Source organism: Ruditapes philippinarum, unplaced genomic scaffold, assembly GCF_026571515.1.
Source record: "Ruditapes philippinarum isolate M1 unplaced genomic scaffold, ASM2657151v2 ctg353_1_1_1_1, whole genome shotgun sequence".
Lineage (NCBI taxonomy): Eukaryota > Metazoa > Mollusca > Bivalvia > Venerida > Veneridae > Ruditapes > Ruditapes philippinarum.
The window spans coordinates 25775-48621 of NW_026856948.1; the positions used below are offsets into that span (position 1 = coordinate 25775).

At 29.9% G+C, this 22847-nt stretch overlaps 2 protein-coding genes across 2 annotated transcripts; both read left to right on the forward strand.

The window, feature by feature from the left end:
* The first annotated feature begins 2023 nt into the window (after positions 1-2023).
* Positions 2024-5750, forward strand: LOC132748227 (leucine-rich repeat transmembrane neuronal protein 3-like). Its single transcript, XM_060737791.1, has 3 exons — positions 2024-2370; positions 2623-2685; positions 3413-5750. Exons 2-3 carry the CDS (start codon positions 2668-2670, stop codon positions 4364-4366), a joined length of 972 nt encoding a protein of 323 aa, XP_060593774.1. The 5' UTR covers positions 2024-2370; positions 2623-2667; the 3' UTR covers positions 4367-5750.
* A 7459-nt stretch (positions 5751-13209) lies between these two features.
* Positions 13210-19954, forward strand: LOC132748231 (leucine-rich repeat-containing G-protein coupled receptor 5-like). The gene is made up of 3 exons (XM_060737795.1): positions 13210-13355; positions 13564-13628; positions 15360-19954. The coding sequence occupies exons 2-3, from the start codon at positions 13590-13592 to the stop codon at positions 16728-16730; spliced, it is 1410 nt and encodes a 469-aa protein (XP_060593778.1). The 5' UTR covers positions 13210-13355; positions 13564-13589; the 3' UTR covers positions 16731-19954.
* The last annotated feature ends 2893 nt before the right edge of the window (positions 19955-22847 follow it).

Consider the following 22847-nt stretch of genomic DNA (forward strand, 5'->3'; position numbering starts at 1 on the left):
GTGATCCATATTCTAACTTGACCTTAAATCACCATACCAAACTTTCTTACCAATATCCAGGATATTTGGATAAGAAAGTAACATCTAGAGTGTAAATAAGGATTTTTCGATGTTAGGGCTATGTTACCTAGTTTTTTTTAACCCAAGTGACCCATATTCAAACTTTACCTAAAAATCATCATAACAATCTTTCTGACAAATTTCAAGGTTATTTGAACTGGAACACTAGCCCCTAGAATGTTAACAATGTTATTCCAAAATAAGGGCTGCGTCACCTAGTACACAAGTGACCTATATTCGAATTTGATCTACACATCACTATTACAACATTTTTTACCAATTTCCAGGATATTTTCTTAAAACAGTAACCTCTAGAGTGTTAACAAGGTTTTTCTATATGTGAGCTGTGTGATCTAGTTTTAATCCTAGATGACCCATATTTGAATTTGTCATTAAAATCCAGAGATTATTAGATCAAAACAGTATCCTCTAGTGTTATAAAGGTGTTTGACCCGTATTTTGGCTGAATAACCTAGATTTTTACCCTTGGTGACCAATATTTGAAATTGACATAGAAACTATCAAAACAAACTTTCAGAATAATTTCCAGGATATATGGTTCAATGCAGTAGCCACCAGAATGTTAACAAGATTTTTCTATTTTTAGCGCATGTGACCTCCTTTTTCAATCGAGATGACCCATTTTTTGAACTCATCCGAACAAGTGTTCTGTATAATTTTGTGTGTTCTTTAGGGAGTCTTTAATACTCTCTATTTTAGAATATTAAAAAACATCAAAGACGTTCATAAACTTTACTTTTAAAAGAACAGAAAAAACATTTTTAATTTTTTTGCATCTATGTGGTTATAGAAAACAAGTTTATACTTAATTGTACAGTATTACGATATACATGTAACATTAAAGGTTAATGTAAGTATAGAGCATTACTCTGATTAAATGGAAATTATGAACTACCGTCAAATGCATAACTTTTAATAATAGTGCAAGTTTATAATGTCGCTGGATAATCGTTACGTTTATTAAGAGGTTAATACTTGGTTGCTGCTCGCCATTATGCGATAATGGCCCAAAGATGTGCATAATGGCCAAAGGTCCATTATCGCATAATGGCGAGCAGCAACCAAGTATTAACGTCTTTAATACCTATGTTCGAAATACGGCGTTTAGACATCGCCGCTAATCTTGGTCTTTCTTAGAAACGGACAGTTGTCAATGTTAATTTAACAAATATCTGTCATACACTTTAACCTTCCGATTAACTTAGAAAACATGACAACACAAAATAAATATAAAAAATGTTGTTGTAATGGTGTTTTTTTACGATAAATAGAATACCCTACTCTTAACATTTTTGTGAGAATTGAATTTAGATCTTGTGCTAGTTTTTTTTATGATGTTTTGTGCTTTCAAGAACGGTTTCTAAGACTGATGTCTAGGTCTAAATGCCACCGATTTTATCTCTTTTCTACCGTCAATTTGAAATCATTTTTGGAATTTTTGTCTTGAGTTTACAAATCTTTAATGTTATAATTTGCTGATTGTGATAATGTCATTTTGAACTTTCAAATATTTTGTGTGAAAGTGACTACAGTTCATTCAACGTCACCAGCCATGTTGAAAGTCACTGAGAGTTTATTACGTCATTCTGAACGTGCGCTCATTCACTCGCTCATTATGGAAAAATAATGCCGAGAAGCAAGGCGGCCAAAATTGCATAATGACCTAGATCATGTTATAATGGCCCTGAAATAACCTAGATTTTGTTACTGTATATAGTATCATAGGTATTAAATAGTTTTATATACAAGGCTACTGTCGATATATGAAGAAATCACACTTTTTCTCTAAATAAATGTTTGGTGTATTATAATTTCTATTGCCGTATTAAAACGGTTGTTTGCATTATTTCTAATCAACCGTTTATATAGGATCATCTAACCTGTGAAAAGTCTTATGACTAATAACATAACCTGCAGCAATGGTCGTTTACTTTATAGTTTGATTTCTTTTCGGGATTAAGTTTTTCTACATTTTAGGATTTTCTCAGATTTTGTGACTTCCCAATGTTTTGAATTACATTAAAAACAGGAGCAATAAGTACAACTTAATTTAACTGATTAAAACATCACCGATCATTTATGTCAAGGACGGCATGCGCTTAAGTTTAAAACGTCCGCTTTTAGAAGTAAAATTTCGTCTGCTTACACAATCTTATAAAAACTGATTTGGCTAGGACCGCCTTATCAATCCATGACATACGTTATAACAGCTTATCAAAAGTCAAAACTAAGCGGTCGCTTGCATAAGAAAGATTGAAGCTCGCTTTCATTTTACCTACAACAAATAAGGTACCTATTATTTCTTTGGTAAATATTCAGATACATATAAATAAAGTAAAATGATTTGTATAATATCTTTGTGATCATAAAATATAAAAAGAATTTTATATGAATGTTACAACAGCTATATTATAACAAATTATGACGATGATCTTCACTCTAAATAATTTAATTGATGTCGCTTTCTATTTATATGAATAAATTGTAATATATACGTATATAAGAGATAGTTATAATCACATACTATTTTCTAATTTTCAGATACACGTAATTGTCTTTCAAAGGGGGTAAAGCTCGTGTTCTAAAATGAGAAATATTTTACTTGTGAGTAGACATTCACTTATTATAAAATAAACATTTCCTTTCAAATATGTCATTTTGTATTGTTGATAACTAATTATTGTATTCAACTCAATTGAAGCATTTTTCCTCTCAAGCCTGATTTCCGCAAACCCCCTTTCTAAATTTATAAGGATTCAATTTGTTTCTTATGCTAGCTACCAAAAAGGGTCACAGTTTATTGAAACGCAGACATATAGATTTATTTGTATAAGAATGCATATAATAACAACCTGTGGTTCAAATAAAAAATATTTAAAATATGATGACTGTAATACACCTTTATAAAGTAAAACATGATTTTAATTACATTCATTTGTATTTTGTAATATGAGTGATAGTGTTAAAATGTCTCAAAACGTGTTGGTGTTTTTTTTTTTCATTATAAGATATAAATAGTTCAATTATATAATATAAAAGTCATGTTGAATTAGAAAAACATTCGTGTTGGTTTTTGTCATTTAAATATGGAAGGGTATTTAAAGACAAATTCCATTCATGTAAATAATTTCTTATTTTTTCTTGTAAATTAAAATCCATTCATGTAAATTACTTATTCTTATATTGTAAAGTTTTAAAATTGCATCAATGGATTTAACTTGCAATTATAAGTAATTTATATGAACCGAATTTTTACTTAAATAGCCTTCAATATCTAATGGTCCTAGAATATCTAAATACATTGTAATTAAATAACTTTAATGAATTTCAGAATCAGATTTTATTGATTACTGCCTTCCTGGGGTTATCCTCGGCGTTTCTTATCGTTGACAGCTGTCCAGTGTCATCACCTTGCACGTGTTCTGTTAGTTCCGGAATCGACGGCAACATTAATTGTGGAAGTAAAAGTTTAACTAACATTCCTAATATTAAACAGTCTAGTTCTCATGTGAGCAATTTATATGTGTATTTTAATTCAAACAAAATAACCGTTATTCAAAATAATGCTTTTAGAAATCTGAACTCAATCAACGCTTCATATATAGATTTGCTATTGTATAGTAACATGATACACGCAATTGAAAGCAATGCTTTTAATGGAATCACTAATACCTACATAAGTCTTAACCTGGATGAAAATAATTTATCAGTTTTACCATCGGCAATCCTTAATCTGCATAATCTTAGAAATCTTGACATTCTGCAAAATCCTTTGCATTCACTTGATGCATCATTTATGTCTAATATAGGTAGACATCTGACTTCATTTAGTTTAGATTTAAAACTTTTTACGGAATGGCCAGGTGAACTTCATTACCTTCGAGTGTTGCAGACATTGACCGTAAAAAACATACAGTTTCCGCATTTAGACATAAATGCTTTCCATGGATTTGAAAATACGCTCACAAACCTTACTCTTGTTTCCTCTAAACTCGAGAAAGTGCCTTATGCTGTATGTCATCTCAGTCACCTTTCGTCATTGACATTTAGATATGATAATAACCTTCAGGAAAACAAGTCGTCTATTTTCGAGCCATGTGGTAAGAAATTGTCTTCTTTGACAAGCTTAAACTTAGATTCAAATAACCTCCATATGTTTCCAAATGTTTTCACCTTATTCCCATCAATAACATCATTATCTCTTTATAATAATAAGCTTCAATACATAGATATCACTAAAATTCCCTTTCACTCAAAACTTAATTACTATGAATTTACGGTCTAATCTTTTCGTAGGGATACCATACGCATTGAACAGGTTTAAATCCTTGCAATCACTGTATCTTCACAACAATAAGATATTGACAATTGAAACACCTGATCTAGCAGGATTGAGTTCTTTAGTTACCTTAAGTATTCAAAGTAATCCCATTACGTATATAGAACCAAACGCATTTAAGCATAATGTTAATTTAAATGATCTAAATCTAGATAATACGCATCTTGATCATGTACCTGTTGCAGTAACAAACTTGACAAAACTTTCGTTTTTTTATCTGAGTGGAAGGGAAATTGACTGCAGTTGTGACATGTCATATTTGAAATCCTGGAATGTATCAGCTATTTCGCTATTTTCAACAAAGTGTGCATCGTCATCTGAAACTATCAAACACTTTATCATGACTTCTCTACAAACATGTCCATAGACCCTAAATTTTATTCGGATTACTTCGAATTTCCATTTAAGTAACGTCAAGAAAGAGTTTTAATCTCTTGTCTGATTATATTTTTGCTAATAAAAATAAAACACCCTAAAAATGAAATAACAATAACATTAAAATCGCCGGTTTCAAATTTTCAAAGTGTATACAGGTATTATTAAACTTTTGTTTTAAATTCAGATTTGCTTTACAGCTTTGCAAATTACACTTATCCTAAGTAAGTGTTACGATGTAAACACTTGTTTTTTTTTTTTAATTCTTAATGATTCTTGAACGGATCTGTTTTATTGATTCATTATACATTATTAATTATCATAAAAATTAAAGTTAAGTGCACTTTGTGGAGGATTTTACTTTTAACATAATATTTATATATACATTGATAGATATTAACATTTGAACAGAATTGTTGTTATACATTATGTAACATTATCAGTTATTCAACTCCTAAACAAATTTTCTAATATTGTCAATTAAATATGCACCAGTAAAATATAAGTTCGATGATATGACATTTGAATATTGTTCAATCTAATGGTATTTGAATATATTTCGATATTATGGCATTATAAAGGGTTTTAAACAAATCTTAGGAAATGCGAATGAGGTAAAATATCACGATGTTTATGTTGATGATTAACACAGAATCTAAAATAGATACTGATACAAAACGAATCTATTTATGTGTATTAAAACGAATTTTAAGAGGGGCATTCCCATTCTAGATTGAGTTTGTTTTATGTGTATATGACATGGTAAGATTATCATATGGAAGCGTCTAATACACTGTTTAGCTGATCGTTTTTATATGAAATATTTACTGTAAATTGTAGTACGTAATAATTCAATAACTTTGAAATAAGCAACATCATGTGATTAATTTGTGTCCAGTATGTATACACATATCAAAAGTTTTCATGGTTAAATACATGTTGAAATATTTGCTATTGTCCTTGTTTTGAAAAACACACACTTATGTAGTGGTTTTGTTCAGTATTTATTTTAGAATTATTATAATTTTATGTATAAAATATTGTTTTCTGTTAAAGTGAATTGGTTTATTACTTATGTACTTAGTATGATATGTGACAATATACCATAAACAAATGATATATTAGTATTGTTGGAGAAAGTAAGATATATACTCGGATATTACATTGTTTATATAGCAGATAAGCAATTGTTCGAGAAAAAAAATATTTTTCATTATTTAACTGCTCATACGAAATTGTGATCTCTATTATATGGTGGCTGAGTTTTACCATGTCGTAATTTTGCTCCGTGGGGCCAGATGAAAAATGAAAATACGTTTGTTGTATTTTCATGTTTTCATCTTTAGCTACTTCGGGCGCCTGACGAAGGCAGAAAATATGACAAAATGACAAATTGACGCACTTTCGCGTTGCGGGGCCACATTCGAAAACACGAAAATCAGACAAAATTATAATTATAGACAAAAAGACTACAGAGCCCAAATCAGCCACCATATTTTTAACATTTTGTGCTTTTAAATATTTATAAAAATATCCTTATGATACATTTCTGTTTTCTTGCATATTAGACATAGTCATCTACCGTTTTACAATGATGCTAGAAAAAAATACGCCCCCATATGTAAGACAACCCGCGTAGTTCAAATGTCGTCATTCCCACGCGCCATGTTTAAATAAATTACATTCTTTGAATGAAATTATTTTGCCGTTATGAATGAAGTTGTAAATTCATACGCTTCTATAAGAAAAAAAGTGCTAAACAAAATATTAGTTTAAATTATATCTTTCTGAATAATGATTAATGTGTTATATGCAAGAAAAAAGCAAAGAACCAAACACTGGTTGTCGTCACAGACAAGAATCTCTAGCTCTTATGTTACTGCCAGCGGAAACTCGGATACCCTCGAGCTAGATGTTCCAGTCTATACCAGCAGCCGGTGTAAAAATTTTATATTTGTTATCAGTATTTGAAATTTATATGAAAAAATGTACCCATTTTATATCATCCAAATTTGGAAATTGTACCTAATTTACAAACTTTGTATATGCTATACATTGTTTCCTGTATTATAAACTTATCTTTGATAATTGTATCATTATGTTTAAAAAATATGATAAGAAAATAAATGAAAACTTACAATGATTATTACACGTGTCTGTTGTACTGAAGTATTAGCGTGTTTTCAAACTGCGTTAAGACAACTGATGTTTTTATAGTGTTGGCCTTTTGTCGAGCATAACTTACATAAAACAACGTTTGAAAGGAGAGCTACTACTTGGTATTCTTTATGAAAATTTAAGCCCTCAAAAAGATTTACAACTTCAACAAAAAACGTATCTATTATCACGATGGAAAAAAAACAAGCAATTAAAAGCTCAAGTACATCAAAGCATTTGATGAACATTTTATTCTTTTACAACATGGAAATTGGGAAATACGTTTTTAATGAAAATCGGAACTTAATAATAATTCATAATTTTAAGGAAAATTGACTTATTTATTCATACTGTGCTCGTTTTATGCTTTGAATGCCCATTAAAATTTGGGGCTTATTGAGAGCGGAGTGGGGAAGTTTAACGACACACCAACATTTTAAACGTCGTTGATTCTACTCAGATGTCCCTCCGGCAAGACATATCTATGGTGGAATTCTAACCCACAACGGTTGATAACAACAGACGCCCTCCAATGAAAGTTGTGATCTGAAAGTAATTCTCTGTGTGTGTGTGTGTGTGTGTGTGTGTGTGTGTGTGCATGTGCGTGTGCGTGTGTGTGTTGGTGCGTGTGCGTGTGTGTTATATCCGGAAGCTTTCAGCCCTTAAAAATCCGATTTCATTATTTCCGTACGAAAATCTTTAAACCACATTATAATTAGATATTGAACGAATTATAAAAATGTGATGAACATTCATTTCTTTTACACCGTTGGTTCTTTAATTAATAGTCCTTATGAATAGTTTATTACAAATCGTTTTATTTTTATCAAATAACTAATAGAAATAATTCATAATAAATTCTTTTTAAATAGTAGGCAATCTAACGATTAGATCCTTACAATATGATCTGCCAAATTCATAAAAAACTTTAAGTATAAAGCAATTGGTAAAAAAATAACGTTTTAAAACAGCGTATGCAATTTTGTTAATTATTATCTTGTAAAGTATATATACTCGTATATACATATAAATTGCTTAATACTGCAAACTAATTAATGTAAAAATTTTGAAATGCTATTTCAAAAAACACAGTCCATGAGTTCACTTATTTAATTATTTGCCAACCGGTTTCTCTTATGATCATCAGGGCAAATGTATATATATCTTATTTGACCGGGGGATACAAACCTTAATCAAAAATTAGGATGTACATTTTCAATGACATGTGTTTCAACAGAATAGTATCCAAAGAATTTTAACAAGAAAATTATTTATTCTGTGCAGACATTATAAGAGCGTTAGAAAAACTTTTAATGGACACTTTACTGCAAAAATATGATTAACTCTGACAAAGAGTGTCAATTAAATTGACCATTGGTATATTGCTTTTGTAATTTTTTTCGTAAGCTTTTTCCTTACAGAAACATATCTGTTTTAAATCTAAACTACCAGTAAACTCAATGTTCATTATGAGATATGAATATTGTCCGATTATGTCTTGTACTGACACACATTAACGTGTAACCTTATGAAAGATAGCAGACACTTAAAAGGATTTGACATTTGATATGAACAATCACCCTCTGTGAAAATTGGCATAAGGTTTCTGAATATTTGACGTATATTTAGCGTACTGCAATGACTTATTAAGGTTAAAATGTTCGTAAATGCGATAAGTAATCAATTTATATATGAGAATTGTCATATGTATGGAACAACAATTCAGATTCATTGAAAAACAATTTAATTTTCAAATGCCCTAGATTTGAAAGGTCAAACGGCACAACTAATCTTGTTATGGTTCCAAAGTAATGTTGCAGTTTTTGCTATGTAAATAAATATACGAAATAAAAATATTCTTTTCAGAAAACACCTTGTTTGATTAACGTTCTTTAAAATACACTAAAATCGCAAATACCTGGTTAACGAGAAGCTTTTTATTTTATTTTTTATGATTAAATGTTGTGTGTTATATATACTTGTGTCAAGGATCTTTGTTATCTATTCTTGAAACATATAACATCATTTTTATCAAATCACGCCAACGATATGGGTCATCATCCCAATCTGTATCTCTTTCACAAGCAGGAACAAGATCAAATGAATATGTAATGTTACACTGTAAACAAAAACTACAGAGTTTGAAATTCAATTTTTAAATAACCGCTAATGAATTATACTGGTCAGATAATTGTCTTTGATTAAGCTGTGGAAATGTTGGGCACAGAAGTAGGAGAAACAAAATGTATACATATACACTTGAATTAAAGCATACATACTAGTTTATCGTATTTACATGTGAAACAATACTATATATAGTTTTTACATTTACTTCGGAAATTTTTTTTTCAGTTATTATGTGTTCAAATCAGACGCTGTATTTAATTTCCTGGACCGCAGGACTTTCACTGAGCTTAATGAACTTTAGATTGTAACCTATGTCCTTTTGCCGCGTATATGATTGGAAGAAATATTATTTCAATACAAGCTTAATTTTCAGTCTGATTCATAATATTATGTTATTTTTACATTTTACCATCACAAATCGTGAGTACTGTTTTCTTTTAAGCCAAGCGCATGAACGGAGAAGTAGTACAATGCGTCTCGACAGCATCGAATATTGTAAGCTCGAAAATTATATTTATATTCTGTCAAACTGTGTACAAATGGATTTCGACAATGCACATGCATTCAATTGCGTTATTTCCAAGTATTTATTAATATAATATAACCAGAACACAATATACAGTTATGTTACATAGTATATTTTCTTTGCTACTCTGCACATTTCAACACATGCAAAACTGACATTGCCATATAGAACCGTTTTGTTAGACGCCAATATCTTTTATCAATCAAAACGGAGTTAAAAGACAACGACTGATTGGTATTCCGATTATTATACTCAATGTGGTTCTAAAGGAAAAATGAAAAAAGTAACTTATGCATAGCTTTGTCATTCCCTTTAAAAATAGACATAAACTAAAAAATTGCGTTTACTTAAGAAACTTGATGTAAAGGAGAAAGTGTTCTCATCATCTATTCTCCTAACCTGACATATACTTTTCCTAGTGTTTATGTTTGATTCAAATATTGAAGTACATACGAGTATGCACTAGCTTAAAAGATTGACCATGTATCAAACTACATATGATAGTTAAAGATATACTTTGCTCAAATTTGATATCAGAAATTATTGATAATAGCTGCTACACAGTCTCTTTATAAAAATGAAATAAACATGTTTGACTTCAGACATGTTTAAAAGTCTACACACTACAGGTGGTCACAATATATATATATTATCGAAAATACCATGATCTTTATTTGTCCTGTTATAGCTATGGAACGCGGCTAACAATACATAGTTTAATCATTTTTTTATTCAAATAAGTTATCTTCAGTAAGCATTTCATAGATCTGGATAAATTTCTATGATTAAAATATTTTTCTCAAGAATGAGCATAGTATATCTTTCAAGTGTAATCTGAAAACAGGAAAACGTGGTTTTAATTCATTTATATGAAATATATGTACATCAACGTCATGATAGATAAGTTTGAATTGAAATTAAGTCAAGCTTTAAGGAGGAAGTACTAATACCTTACTAGGACAATCCCTTATCAAAGAGTGTTAACTTAACACAACAACAACAACAGAACAGAGAACCTCTGATGAATTAATTAGGTCTTTCATTTCTTTATCTAAATAAACGTATTTTGAGATATTGAGATAATTTGGTTACACATTAACAATAACATGGTCATACATATGTCATTTTCCTCATCAAATCCTGAAGCCAAATGTTATTTTGCAAACGTCAATCACAACTTTTCATATTTATTTTTAAATCTGATGCTATTAAATGCAACTGAGTTCTGCTGACAAATATGGGCTGATGATGCCACTGACATGTGCTGTTAAATTCTGGAGGATGATTCTTGCGTCGTTATTTTAAGATACTTAAACACACGCACGCACACGGCATCCCTTAAGAACGCCCAAAACGACAGAATTGAAAAATATTGCTGGCTTGATGTTTCTGGACCGGTTCAAGGCGGATACCAAAAAGTGCAAGTTACCGTCCAATCCCCCTATCACTGGCTCATATAAACCTATACTGTATTCCTAGTAACATTCGTTTCGAAAATTTTGATTTTAAACAATATAAAGCAGTTTGAATTTAAATTAAAATAAACTTAATTGCTCATCCTGATGGTGATGAAAGTAATTGCAGTCTAGTCTAATGAAGTCTATGGCGGCGTGGCCGAGTGGTTAACACGTCGCAATCTAGACGTAATATTATTTATATTATTTCAAAAAGCTGTATTGATAATCATATTATAAAGAAAATTTACAAATAGTTTTAATGGCCTGATATGGCCAAATTTACTTTAGTTCATAGGTGGTTGTTCTTTGGGAAGACAGAATTTCCCAATGTATTGTAGTAAGAATTAGTATTAAAAGTTTAGATATCAATAATATATAAAGGCTAATTTTGATATTTTCATATCCTTAAAATATAAACTTGTTAATGCAATAATCACCAGCACATTTAGTGTGGGGCAGCTTATCTATTTAAAATGAGGTGTAATCGATTGAATCGATTCTTTAGATTCTTGTTAATTAAGAAAAGAAAAATATAACAAAGATTACCTCGTTCAGTCAAACCAAAAATTCACCATATGGCATTAATGCGGGCTTTATTATATAGGACAATAAAAACAAGCAAAAAGATCAACCAAAACAACAAAAAGTACAAAAAATATTAACAAAAACAATATTGAAGAGACAAACGGAATCCCACAAGAACGCACAAAAATGCAAAATTAAAAATGTTGCAATCTCGGTTTGATTGAGCCTATTCATAGACAGAAGTGGTGGTAATTGCAAAACACCAACTAACATTGCAATTGATGAACTCCAATATTTTTATTTTCTGACAGTTTATATTTGACAATAATTTAAGACTGAATGAAGAATAAATTGAATACAATACATCTTGGTAGGTATGGTTTTCTTTACTTTACAGTTGAATGCAAGTCATGTAACTGTGTATTCTCTTTGTTGATAAAATTCCAATGGTTGGATGAAAACATACAGACCCTTATATCGGTAAGAAAGTCTTAATGGGTCTTAAAAAATACTTAAACGTTGCCCCTTGCATTCTATCAAGAGGACGTTATATTTTCGATCCTTATACATCTTTTAGTACGACATTATATTTGTGTTTGTCGTATTTTAAGTCAATTCTAGTTGATCTTTTTCTAGTTATGTGTTTAAAGTATTCCTAAACGAGTATTGTATAATTAAGCTTAGGATATGTTTATATGTTTTTGTAACCGACTATAAATAAAGATTATCTTATATTATCTTATCTTTCGCATGCTTTTAAAAACTACCTTTTGACGTCTTATCTGTGATGCAGGCTCCATAACCCCTAACCCCCTTCAAAATTCCATCTTGTTTGTTTCTGCCAGTTATTTTCTTCTTTAGGGCACACTCATTCTTTTACTTGTGAGACTATACGCCACTTTTCATGGAATAGCACGAACGTGTCACATTGTACAAACACATCTGCGAAAGTTCTATTTCTTTGTTTTCTTTCTCAAAGTGAAAAATTCACCATTATATGTTTAAATGTTATATGTTTAAATGTTGATTAATGCTTAAGCTGGTGCTAAGGTGTGCTAAATCAAACCGAGCCTACAATTATTTTCAATTTTGCAGTTTTTGGACGTTCTTAAGGAGTTTAGTTTTTCTCTATTTTAGACAGGCAGGCACAAGTTCGTACATGCACGGAGTTAGCTCTCTTGACATGGTTTAGTATGATCCGAAAACCTTTTTGTTAACAAGTATATGATTTACACAGTAGATAAATAGTATCTTGAGCATTCCTCATGGAAAAGTCATATGATGAAAAACAAAATCGTATCATGTGACATAAATTATTACTTAATATACACCTTCTGCAACGGTTATTGCCATTTTGACCATATCCATCGATTTAGATTTCTCATTCCTAGTTGATTTGCCTTTTTTTAAATAACTGTACTAAAGTAAAAACGATTATATAATGTATGTAAAGATGTATATTTCCTTATAATTAGCAATGCTTTTCCATTCACCTAGTTAAGTATTATATGAAATATCAATCATTCATCTCAGTCCTACTTTTGCCAAGGACGTTGCAATTTTCATATATCGGTCATCAGACTGATAACCAACGTTACCTATTTAGAATTACACATTGACATTGTCAAATATCTGTCTTAGCTGGGATCGTCTTATCATCTAAACACAATATATATAACAGTTTAAATAAAGTTTGTCCAGAGCTTGGCAATCGCTTGCATTTTGAAGACTTTCCCTCTCTTTTGTTTCATCTATAATAGCTAATAAGGTAAGGTTCACTTCAAAAAATTATGATCGGATCATATGACATGTAGTTCCTTAACTGTTTAAATACTTTAAGAGAAATGTTATATGTTTCATATCTACATTTAAACATGTAACATTCTGTTTCAATTTACTACAAATGACTTTTTGTGTGTTTTTATTTTTGTGAAAAAATTGCTATATTTTAAATGCATGTCATCTTTTAATTCCAGGTGCTGGATACTAGAGGTAAACATATATGACCATAGGTGCAATCAAAATGAGGAAAACCATAATTGTAAGTAGGACCGAGACCTTCATATACGGTTATATTTATTATCTGATGCGTGGATTTGCATGTTGCCCAGATTCAATGCGGAAAAAACGTGAAAAACTATATACTGTGCTCTTATAAGCAATCTGACGCTGACGCAGCTCAGCAGATGATTATCAATTTCTGATTTTAGTCCTAATTGACACCTACGGTCATGTTAAAAAAGGTAAAAACTGTGAAAAAGTACCACAATGTTTTGTGATCGTTTGTACACAAGTATCTATGAAATATGTAAGAGGTAACAAAAAAACCCACGCAAAAAAAAACAAGAAAAAAACCCCAAAAAACAACAACAACAAAGATGTGAAGATGTGATAGTGATAGTTAACTGATCATGGAATGTTAACAATATTATATAGTAAATAATTTGTTATTATGAAAATTTAAGCTATAAGAAATTGACTGTGCCGATTATTTCAAAAGACAATTTGTGAATGCCTCTATAAGTAGATGGCTTGATATCAAAATTGAACTCTTCAGAGAGGTGATACTTTAATTAGGAGAAAATTTAACATAATTAACATACTAGTAATGTTATAATATATAAATATAATTAATGTAGTTATGACGTTGGAGCATGGGCCGCATTGCGTCGCGAGATAGTTTCATATTTTGTTCTGTGTAGTCAAATTTAAATACGTATAATGTGCTATAATATTATATGTTTACACCGCAATTGCAAAGCAAATATCGTAAAAGTTTTGTAGAAGCCCTTTAAGTATTTTGTATTCAAACGATATTGTCCATGACTTAATGGGACAACCGCCTTCGTGGTCGAGGGGTTAGAGTCGATGACTTCTAATCCAGTTACCTCTCTGGCGTGGGTTCGATCCCCAGGAGATGCTTTGGTAGTTTAGAGCGGAGGAAGGTAGTCTAGTACTGGTGTAACTCTCCAGGAACGATGGTTAGGAAACTACCCGCCTATATGACTGAAATACTGTTGGAAAAAGGCGTAAAAGGAAACAAACAAACTTAATGGGACAGCCATCGTAATGCTACAATTGTATAACACAAGAGTCCGATTAAAACGATGTATTTCCCGCCATTGACCTACGTAACAGGGCTAATGTGTAGGGATATATATATATATATATATATATATATATATATATATATATATATATATATATATATAGAGAGAGAGAGAGAGAGAGAGAGAGAGAGAGAGAGAGATACTATGTAATATCGAGTCTGAATGGTTAAATATTTTCATATGATGATGCTAATTAAAATATTTGTATAAGTTACATTTGGGTGCATTTCGCATCAATTTAAAAAATAATATTAATGTTAGTAGCAAAATAAGATGATAATTAAATGGTCATTATGCCCATCCAAAAGTTAGTAGTCAGTGATCATTTTAAAATCAAAGTAACGTGATATTTTGCCATAATTGTGTTCAAGGTTATATTTTACTTTAGAAACATAATTTATAATCCACATGACCAACGAAAATTTCTGGATATCATCAAGAAAATTTTAATTTCAGAGAGATTGGGGCAGTTTTTAAAGTTGTCTATTGTATCATAATGTATCATTAACATGATTCATCATAAATCATTGATCAATCGCTGTTATGGTCTTTTGAAATGTATTACTTAGTTAACTCAACTTAACAGCGAATAAAAAATATAACCTCACTTTCGATCAACATTGTCTTCCTTTGTACATGACAATAATTGTGATATTTTTCAGATTTCGATCATATTGCTTGCAGCATTTCTTGAGTCACCTTCAGCGTTTCTTCTCGTCGATAATTGTCCAGTGTCGTCACCTTGCACGTGTTCTGGAAGTTCTGGAAGCAGCTACATAAGGTGTGACAGTAAAAGTTTAACGAGCATCCCTGCTATTAAACAATCTAGTTATCATGTTAATAAGTTATATCTGTATTTTTATACAAATAAGTTGAGCATTATTTTCAATAATGCATTTAGAAATTTTAGTTCAGTCAACGCATCAGAAATAGATTTACGACTTGATGGTAATAAGATAAAGACAATTGAAACAAATGCATTTAGTGGGATTGAAAATACAACAAATCTTCAGCTGCAAAGCAACAATCTTACAACTTTACCTTTGGCAATAGGAAATCTTTTCAAACTAAGAAGTCTTAATATTCTTGATAACCCTTTGCATTCACTTGATGAATCAGTTATGTCAAATATAGGCAGAAGTTTAATTTCACTTAGCATTGACTTCAATCATTTTACAGAATGGCCACATGAACTTCATTTCCTTCGAGTGTTGCATTCATTGTCTGTAAATCACATACCCTTTTCGCATTTAGACATTCATGCCTTTCATGGCTTTGAGCAGACATTGACATACCTTTCCGTTAAGGAATCTAAACTTGGAAAGGTGCCCTTTGCAATATGTTATCTCAGTCATCTATCGTCGTTTGAGTTTAGTTATAATAGCAACCTACAGGAGAATAAATCCTCAATTTTAGAGCCGTGTAGTAGAAAACTGACTTCTGTAACTACCTTAAAATTAGATTCGAATAACCTCCATATATTTCCAGACATGTTTTCTTTGTTTCCATCACTAACGTCAGTATCTCTATATAATAATAAACTTCAATATATAGAAAACAGTAAAGTCCCAAGTGACTCAAAACTTACCTTCTTAAGTTTGCAACTTAACCATTTTGAAAGAATACCCTATGCATTGAACAAGTTAAAATCATTACGAACAATTTACATTTTGGAAAATCATATAACGACAATTGAAACACCAGATTTAGCAGGATTGACTTCTTTAATGATTTTAAATATTAACAGAAATCCTATCACATATATATCGCCTAATGCATTCAGGCATAATCCTTATCTTAGTTATATAGCTTTAGAACATACGCATCTTGACCATGTACCTGTTGCAGTGACAAACGTCACGTCATTGGCCTATTTTTATCTCAGCGGAGTGCCTATTGATTGTACTTGTGACGGTATGTCATATTTAAAACAATGGAATGTGTCGACTATTTCGACGTTTAAAGCAAATTGCGCATCTTCCTCTGAAACTATTAAAACATATATCATGAATGCTCTACAGGCATGTCCATAACACTCGTATCTTTCATCATGCAAATGCCATATATTTAGTATCTAACAAAAAAGAAAGTTATTGCATGTGAAATAATGTAATCATTAATTAAAATAATTATTATTAAAGTCTTGATATATTGATAAACATTTAAAAAACAATTTTAAAGGAGCTCCACTGAGATCAAAATGCCTAAAATTTGAAGTTCTTACATAAGTCAATTCATGTACCTTAAATGTAAACAATTAGCAAAGAATAATGTAGAAATGTATTTATAATTAAATAAATATGGATTTTCTTTGCGATTATTAGCCCGGTTAAGTGAAAAGCCTTGTATTACTTCTATTTTTTGTCACACAAAAAGATTAGTCTGAAAAAAGGATAACGGAATGACCTCAAAATTTGCACACAAGTGATTGGTCAAGAACTACAACAAATTGTTCACAAATCTTGGGGCAGGGGGTTCCAGTCCCGTCATGTAAAAGCTTCAGTGGAGTCTCTAAAAAGGTCATTATATAAGAAGTAAGGTAGTTCATCTAGTTAATATTTTCGTATTTTCTGTAACGTGGTAACCTTTATTAACATAAAACCCGTTTTATTAATAATATGTGTCATTTTACACACAACACAATCGAAGGTATAGAAACGAAACTATTCTTATCAGCGTATAAGAAATCAACTCACTGGAGTCTATATTAAGAAAAACAGAAGCTACGGCTTTTCTATTTGTCAACAGCTAGTCTTTGTTTATATTATACACTATAAATAAGATTGTAAATAAAGTCGATTAAGCAAACAAAAGTTTATTTCATGATAAGGTACATTTACATGTTCAAAGTTAAACAGGGTGGGGTCACATGTTTCGATTTTTTGTTAATACTGGTGTCAAAATGACATAATGGCTTTTTTCGGGATTTTGTGATAATTGCATTGCATTGTATAGTTATATTAACTACTTTACCATGTTAGATAGTCAAGAAAAAAAACAGTAGTATAATCGCATAATAGAATAAACACAAATAGAATATAGATAATTTACCTGAAAAATGCTTTTGATTTTATCAAAAGACAGCGTCAGTTATTTACATTTTTTTTGATGAATAATATTTTATTTATCTTTATATATAAAGACATTCAGGCCAATATATTGTTTTAAGATATTGAAAAAAGGTGTATTTGAAAAGACAGAGTAAGACTTGCGAAGTTAAGTTATCACTCAGTAAAGTGTCAAAAATAAGGGCCATTTGTTTAGCAGATAAAAACGTGTGAAATGAGATAGCAAAGCATATTTATATAGGGCATTGAATTTATAAGTATGTGTGTCATACCATATCCTAAATATTTGTTTGAACATAAAGAAACAAAGGGACACATTTATCCTTATCAAACCAAAGGGATATTTGATAATATATACTATAAGAATGTATAAAAATCAAATGTGATCATTTCATGATTCCAAGTACACCATCAGAAACATACATGCAGATGATATTATCAATTGAAACGAGAACATTTGCTATCTCAAATACGAACACTGGAATGATATATAACTTGAAAAAACATAAAATAAATGAGCATTGCGGAATCATTTTTCGTGCAATTTCACACAACTGAAGTGATTTCCTTGCTATAACTTAATGTCTTCAGTCTCTTAAATCATTTTACGTAATCCGTATTTCTTTAACATTCTAGTTTTTCATGCTTCACTGTTTCATATGCTTTTGCATATTGCCTGATTTCTATTGGCTTTAACTATGTGTGAGGTTTTATTTGTTAAATTATTAAAAAAAATGAATGTCAGTCTTTCTGGTACTTTACAAAAAAAGGATTGTTATCCAATCCAGTTTGCATACTTTTGATTACTTTTAAATTTCTGTATTTGAGCAAATCTCTTTTGTACAGATTGCACATGTATATTTAGTATGTATCTGTGATACAAGTATGTTCATATCGCCAATACTTTTAAACGTGTAGGGCGAGTATATTATTTGTTTACACATGAGCTCATTTCAATTGCAATCAAGTGGTAACGCTTTTTTAAGAGGTTACGAATATCATGTTCCTTACCAGACCTTCATTATTTATTTATAGACATATTATTACAGTTTTAATTCATAAGAATATTTCTTTTATTTCTTTGCTATATGAAGTAGATTTTGTTGACATTTGTATGAATAAAGAATGGTACATTAAGGTTTGAAATAGGAATACTGTCATCACATCAAGAATAAAGTGTTTTGAGAAAGATGATTGTTAAAATTTAGGTATTTATGGATTGGTATTTTTTGTCATAGTCAATGATTGTAAATATGTATTTACGGATTAATTGTTCTCTGATTATAAGCTATGTTATAAGTATGTATTAACAAAATTAGATTGGTCAGAGGCGCGAATACGTACTTATAAATGTTAACCAGCTTAGTATTTTAAATTATTTTTATAAACAGCCGATTTATTAGACTGATTAACAGTTTGCTGATTTACTAAAGTAAATGTGTTACGATTCTTTTGAAATACTGCGATCATATTGGACAAAAAATAATTTCAAACACTAAGTTTTCTTTTTACTTTGCACACATTTTTTTGTTATGCTTCCTTTAGATAATATTTTGTGTTTCACCGCAAACGTTATGGATATTCGTTGACTATGATAACATACTTGGCTTCAGAATTAGTTGTAATAAAAAAGTAAAATTACAATCATTTGTAGTTATTTAGTTTGTATGTATGTATTTTGCCATTAAAATAAATGACAATTATCTATTTAATCTTTCTTACTTAACAAGCATATGTCTCTGGAACATTTAGTTAAATAATTAAATATGTACCTCTGGATTCTAGTTAAATCATGTGAATCAAGTAAAATATAAGAAGAAATTGTATTGGTTAAAATATAATCTTTTCAGATATGTTTTTGTTGTTGTAACTATGGTTCTTTCTTGCAACTTAATGTGAAATTAAGATGAAATAAGAATTCTTCCTTAACAGATAAAACATAATTGATATATTTATACCTGACACAGATATCATCATTTATCAAAAACAATATAGTGATAAAAACATGATATAATGGTGTAGATAACATTTGTATCATTGTCATTAATACATCTATTCATATTAAATGGAAATGTTTTAAAAAGCCATCAATCATTCGGCAAACATGTTAATCAATTGTTAGCATAAAACATGTATTTTTTTGTGAATATTTTCTGGAGGCAATAAATAACAATTATTTACTGCGAAAAGTCTTAGTTTTTCTTTGTTTCTTTAAACCAAATTAAAGAAATTTACACGTGTAGCAACTTCAAAAATATTCCTTTCCAATCAAAATATTTACCACAGCCCAAATACTTATTAGAAGGAATTTAAACATGTTTGAATTTTCATATGACTTACTAAATTTGGGACAATGGATAAAATCTAAAAAAAATGCGCAGATTTCTCCCAAAAGATATATATTGATCTTTTCTTTTTATCTTGTAAATTGTATTTCTGTCTTGTCAATCAATGGTCCTTATCTTCTCTGATATATCTTTGTCAGTAATATCTAGGAATTTCCCATCAATTTATTGTTGTTTTTAGGTAGAGATTGCAAAGATTTAAATATATTTTTGTTGTTTTACACATTCTAGCTATAACTTAAATGTTATTCTCTTTATAAAAATGTGTTTGTATATGCTTTCTGTATATATTTATGTTGTATAAATTGAAATAAATTGTTTAAACTAACAAGTAGCTTGTATCACTTGGCCCTTAGAATGTAAGGTTTCAAATCACTATTTCATTTCTTTCTGCTTTAAAATCACATACACATTCAAATACACGCCAGCAACATAGATATCGGCATCTCAAAAACAATAGTGGGTTTTAAGTTAGACTGTTTCCTAAATAATCCTCGGGAAAATGATGGAGTAGATTTTAATGTAAGAAGTATCACCGTCTTTAAATGCATTGCCCTGACTGTGAACGGTAATCTTACAATCGAAATTTCCTTAAGATATTGAAACGGAGATATTTCTAACCTGCATGAGTGATCTCAATAATAATCATTTATTATTAAAGTGTTTGCTTGCGATTAAAATTTTTAAAAAGTACATTAGCTCTGTATGTACCTACCCTAAACACGCACTTTTTTATTTTGAATTTCAAGTTAAATGTTCAATTACAAAAATTATATGCTATAAATGATACAGATAATGTTTTCCTTGGTGGATACAATCAACTTAAAATGTTGAAAAAAATATCCGCAGTGCTTTAAAGATAAAGTACTTTTGGTTTCATCTTATCTTTGATCTTTCAAAGGAATGAAAGTTAAATATTAAAATACACTTTTGAATGTTTATTTACAGATCATCTTTAACTAAATGAAAAATGCATATTTTGGGGAAAAGTGCTTCAAAATACATAGTGTATATCCCAAAGTTTGTCTATATATATATTTAATTAAGTATAATGTAAAGAACACACAGTTCAATAGATTAAATTCTGTTTGATGTAAAACATCAATGTTAGTTCTGACTGATAAATCTAATATCGTACAATGAATTAACTTCTTCAAAATAATTCATAATCAACGGAAAATGAATATCAGATATAAGTTTAATGTATTTGATTCTAATTACTTGCACACAGAATGATTTTACAAAATCTCTAGAAAAACATAGATGTAGTGAATACTGTAAACGCAGAACAAATTAATGTATGTGATGTTGACGACACTGGCAATATTTTACTTTATATATAAATAAAGAAATCATGTAACTGTGTAGTCACTAAGGTCTCCTGACATTTCTTCTAAGAACTATATTACATAATTGCTGTAACATTGATAATTGAGAGTTTCTATGTACCCGAGACACTCTTTTAAATTATATACACTTTCGTAGTAACAGACAAGTATTCGAAATTATAAATAAAGTAATTACTTCTAATTACTTCCATTTTGCTACAGATTTCTAAGGATAATGGATATGGCATAATGATATTTTTTTTGTATTATGTTTAACCCTGATTATTACTGAGTTTTATTTTATGCTTTTCAGTGGATTACTGATTTATCCGTGAAAATTATATTTGATAATTTCACAGTGAAAATTATCAAAATATAATTTCACTTTTTTCAATGACGAAACTACTTTTTTAAGATTTTCCCCATGTGGTACCTCAATTTTATTTTTACTGACAATTCTGACAATATCAGGCTGTTAAAAAACTAGCAAAGCTGAAATAGATAAATAACTTAAATGTCAAAAGTAATAAAGAGAGAAAACTTACTTCTATTCCTTCAAATTCCAATCACTAAATTTCGTCTCTTAATTTTTTTGTTTCGTTTTTACAGTCTGAAAAACACATTCCTTCCCCATGCTAAACTGCTCTTGATGACATTTGGGCATATTAAAGTATCCTACGAGCAATAACTGCCGTATGCTTTATGAAAAATTGAAAAGCATTGACAGCCATCACTCGTAAAATAAGTAAATCAACCCAGCGTTCCTTACAAAGCCTTAGCAAGCTTCCAAGTTTTCCATTTTCCTAGCTCCTTTTCTGAATGTTTTCACTTCTGTCAACACTTATTTTTTGTCTGTTACAATCCTCAAATAAGTTTTCTTTCTTTTAAAAAGGTGTATGACTAACAAATCCAAATTATACCCTTCTGAATCTTACACAATTATTTTCCTCCCATGAAATACACAACTTTAAAAAATGGCTGCCGCTTACATTTTACAAAGCCAGGTCTAATATAAATTCGCAGTAAGTAACAGAAATATGGATGGATGGTTGGACTTTTTCTCCTAAAAGAATTGTTTGTTTTTATTATTAAAACAAGCAATAATTCATATTTTTTTAATAAAATGAATAAATATCACCGTCATTCAACCTTGATTAGCGGACTTATTTTTCAGCTCAAGACTTCTTGTTTTTAATGAGAAATTCCCTCTAAATGGGGCTCTCAATGGGGAAAACAGATTTTAATATTAACGTTAAAATTATGGAAATTTCGTTTTAACTTGTTTTAAAGCATAAAATAAAAAGAAAATTTGTCTGTTTGTTGTGTAAGATGTAATTTTATTTCATCTCGTGAGCTTTAAAAACAGTATTCTCACTCGTGGCTACGCCACTCGTGAGAATACTGTTTTT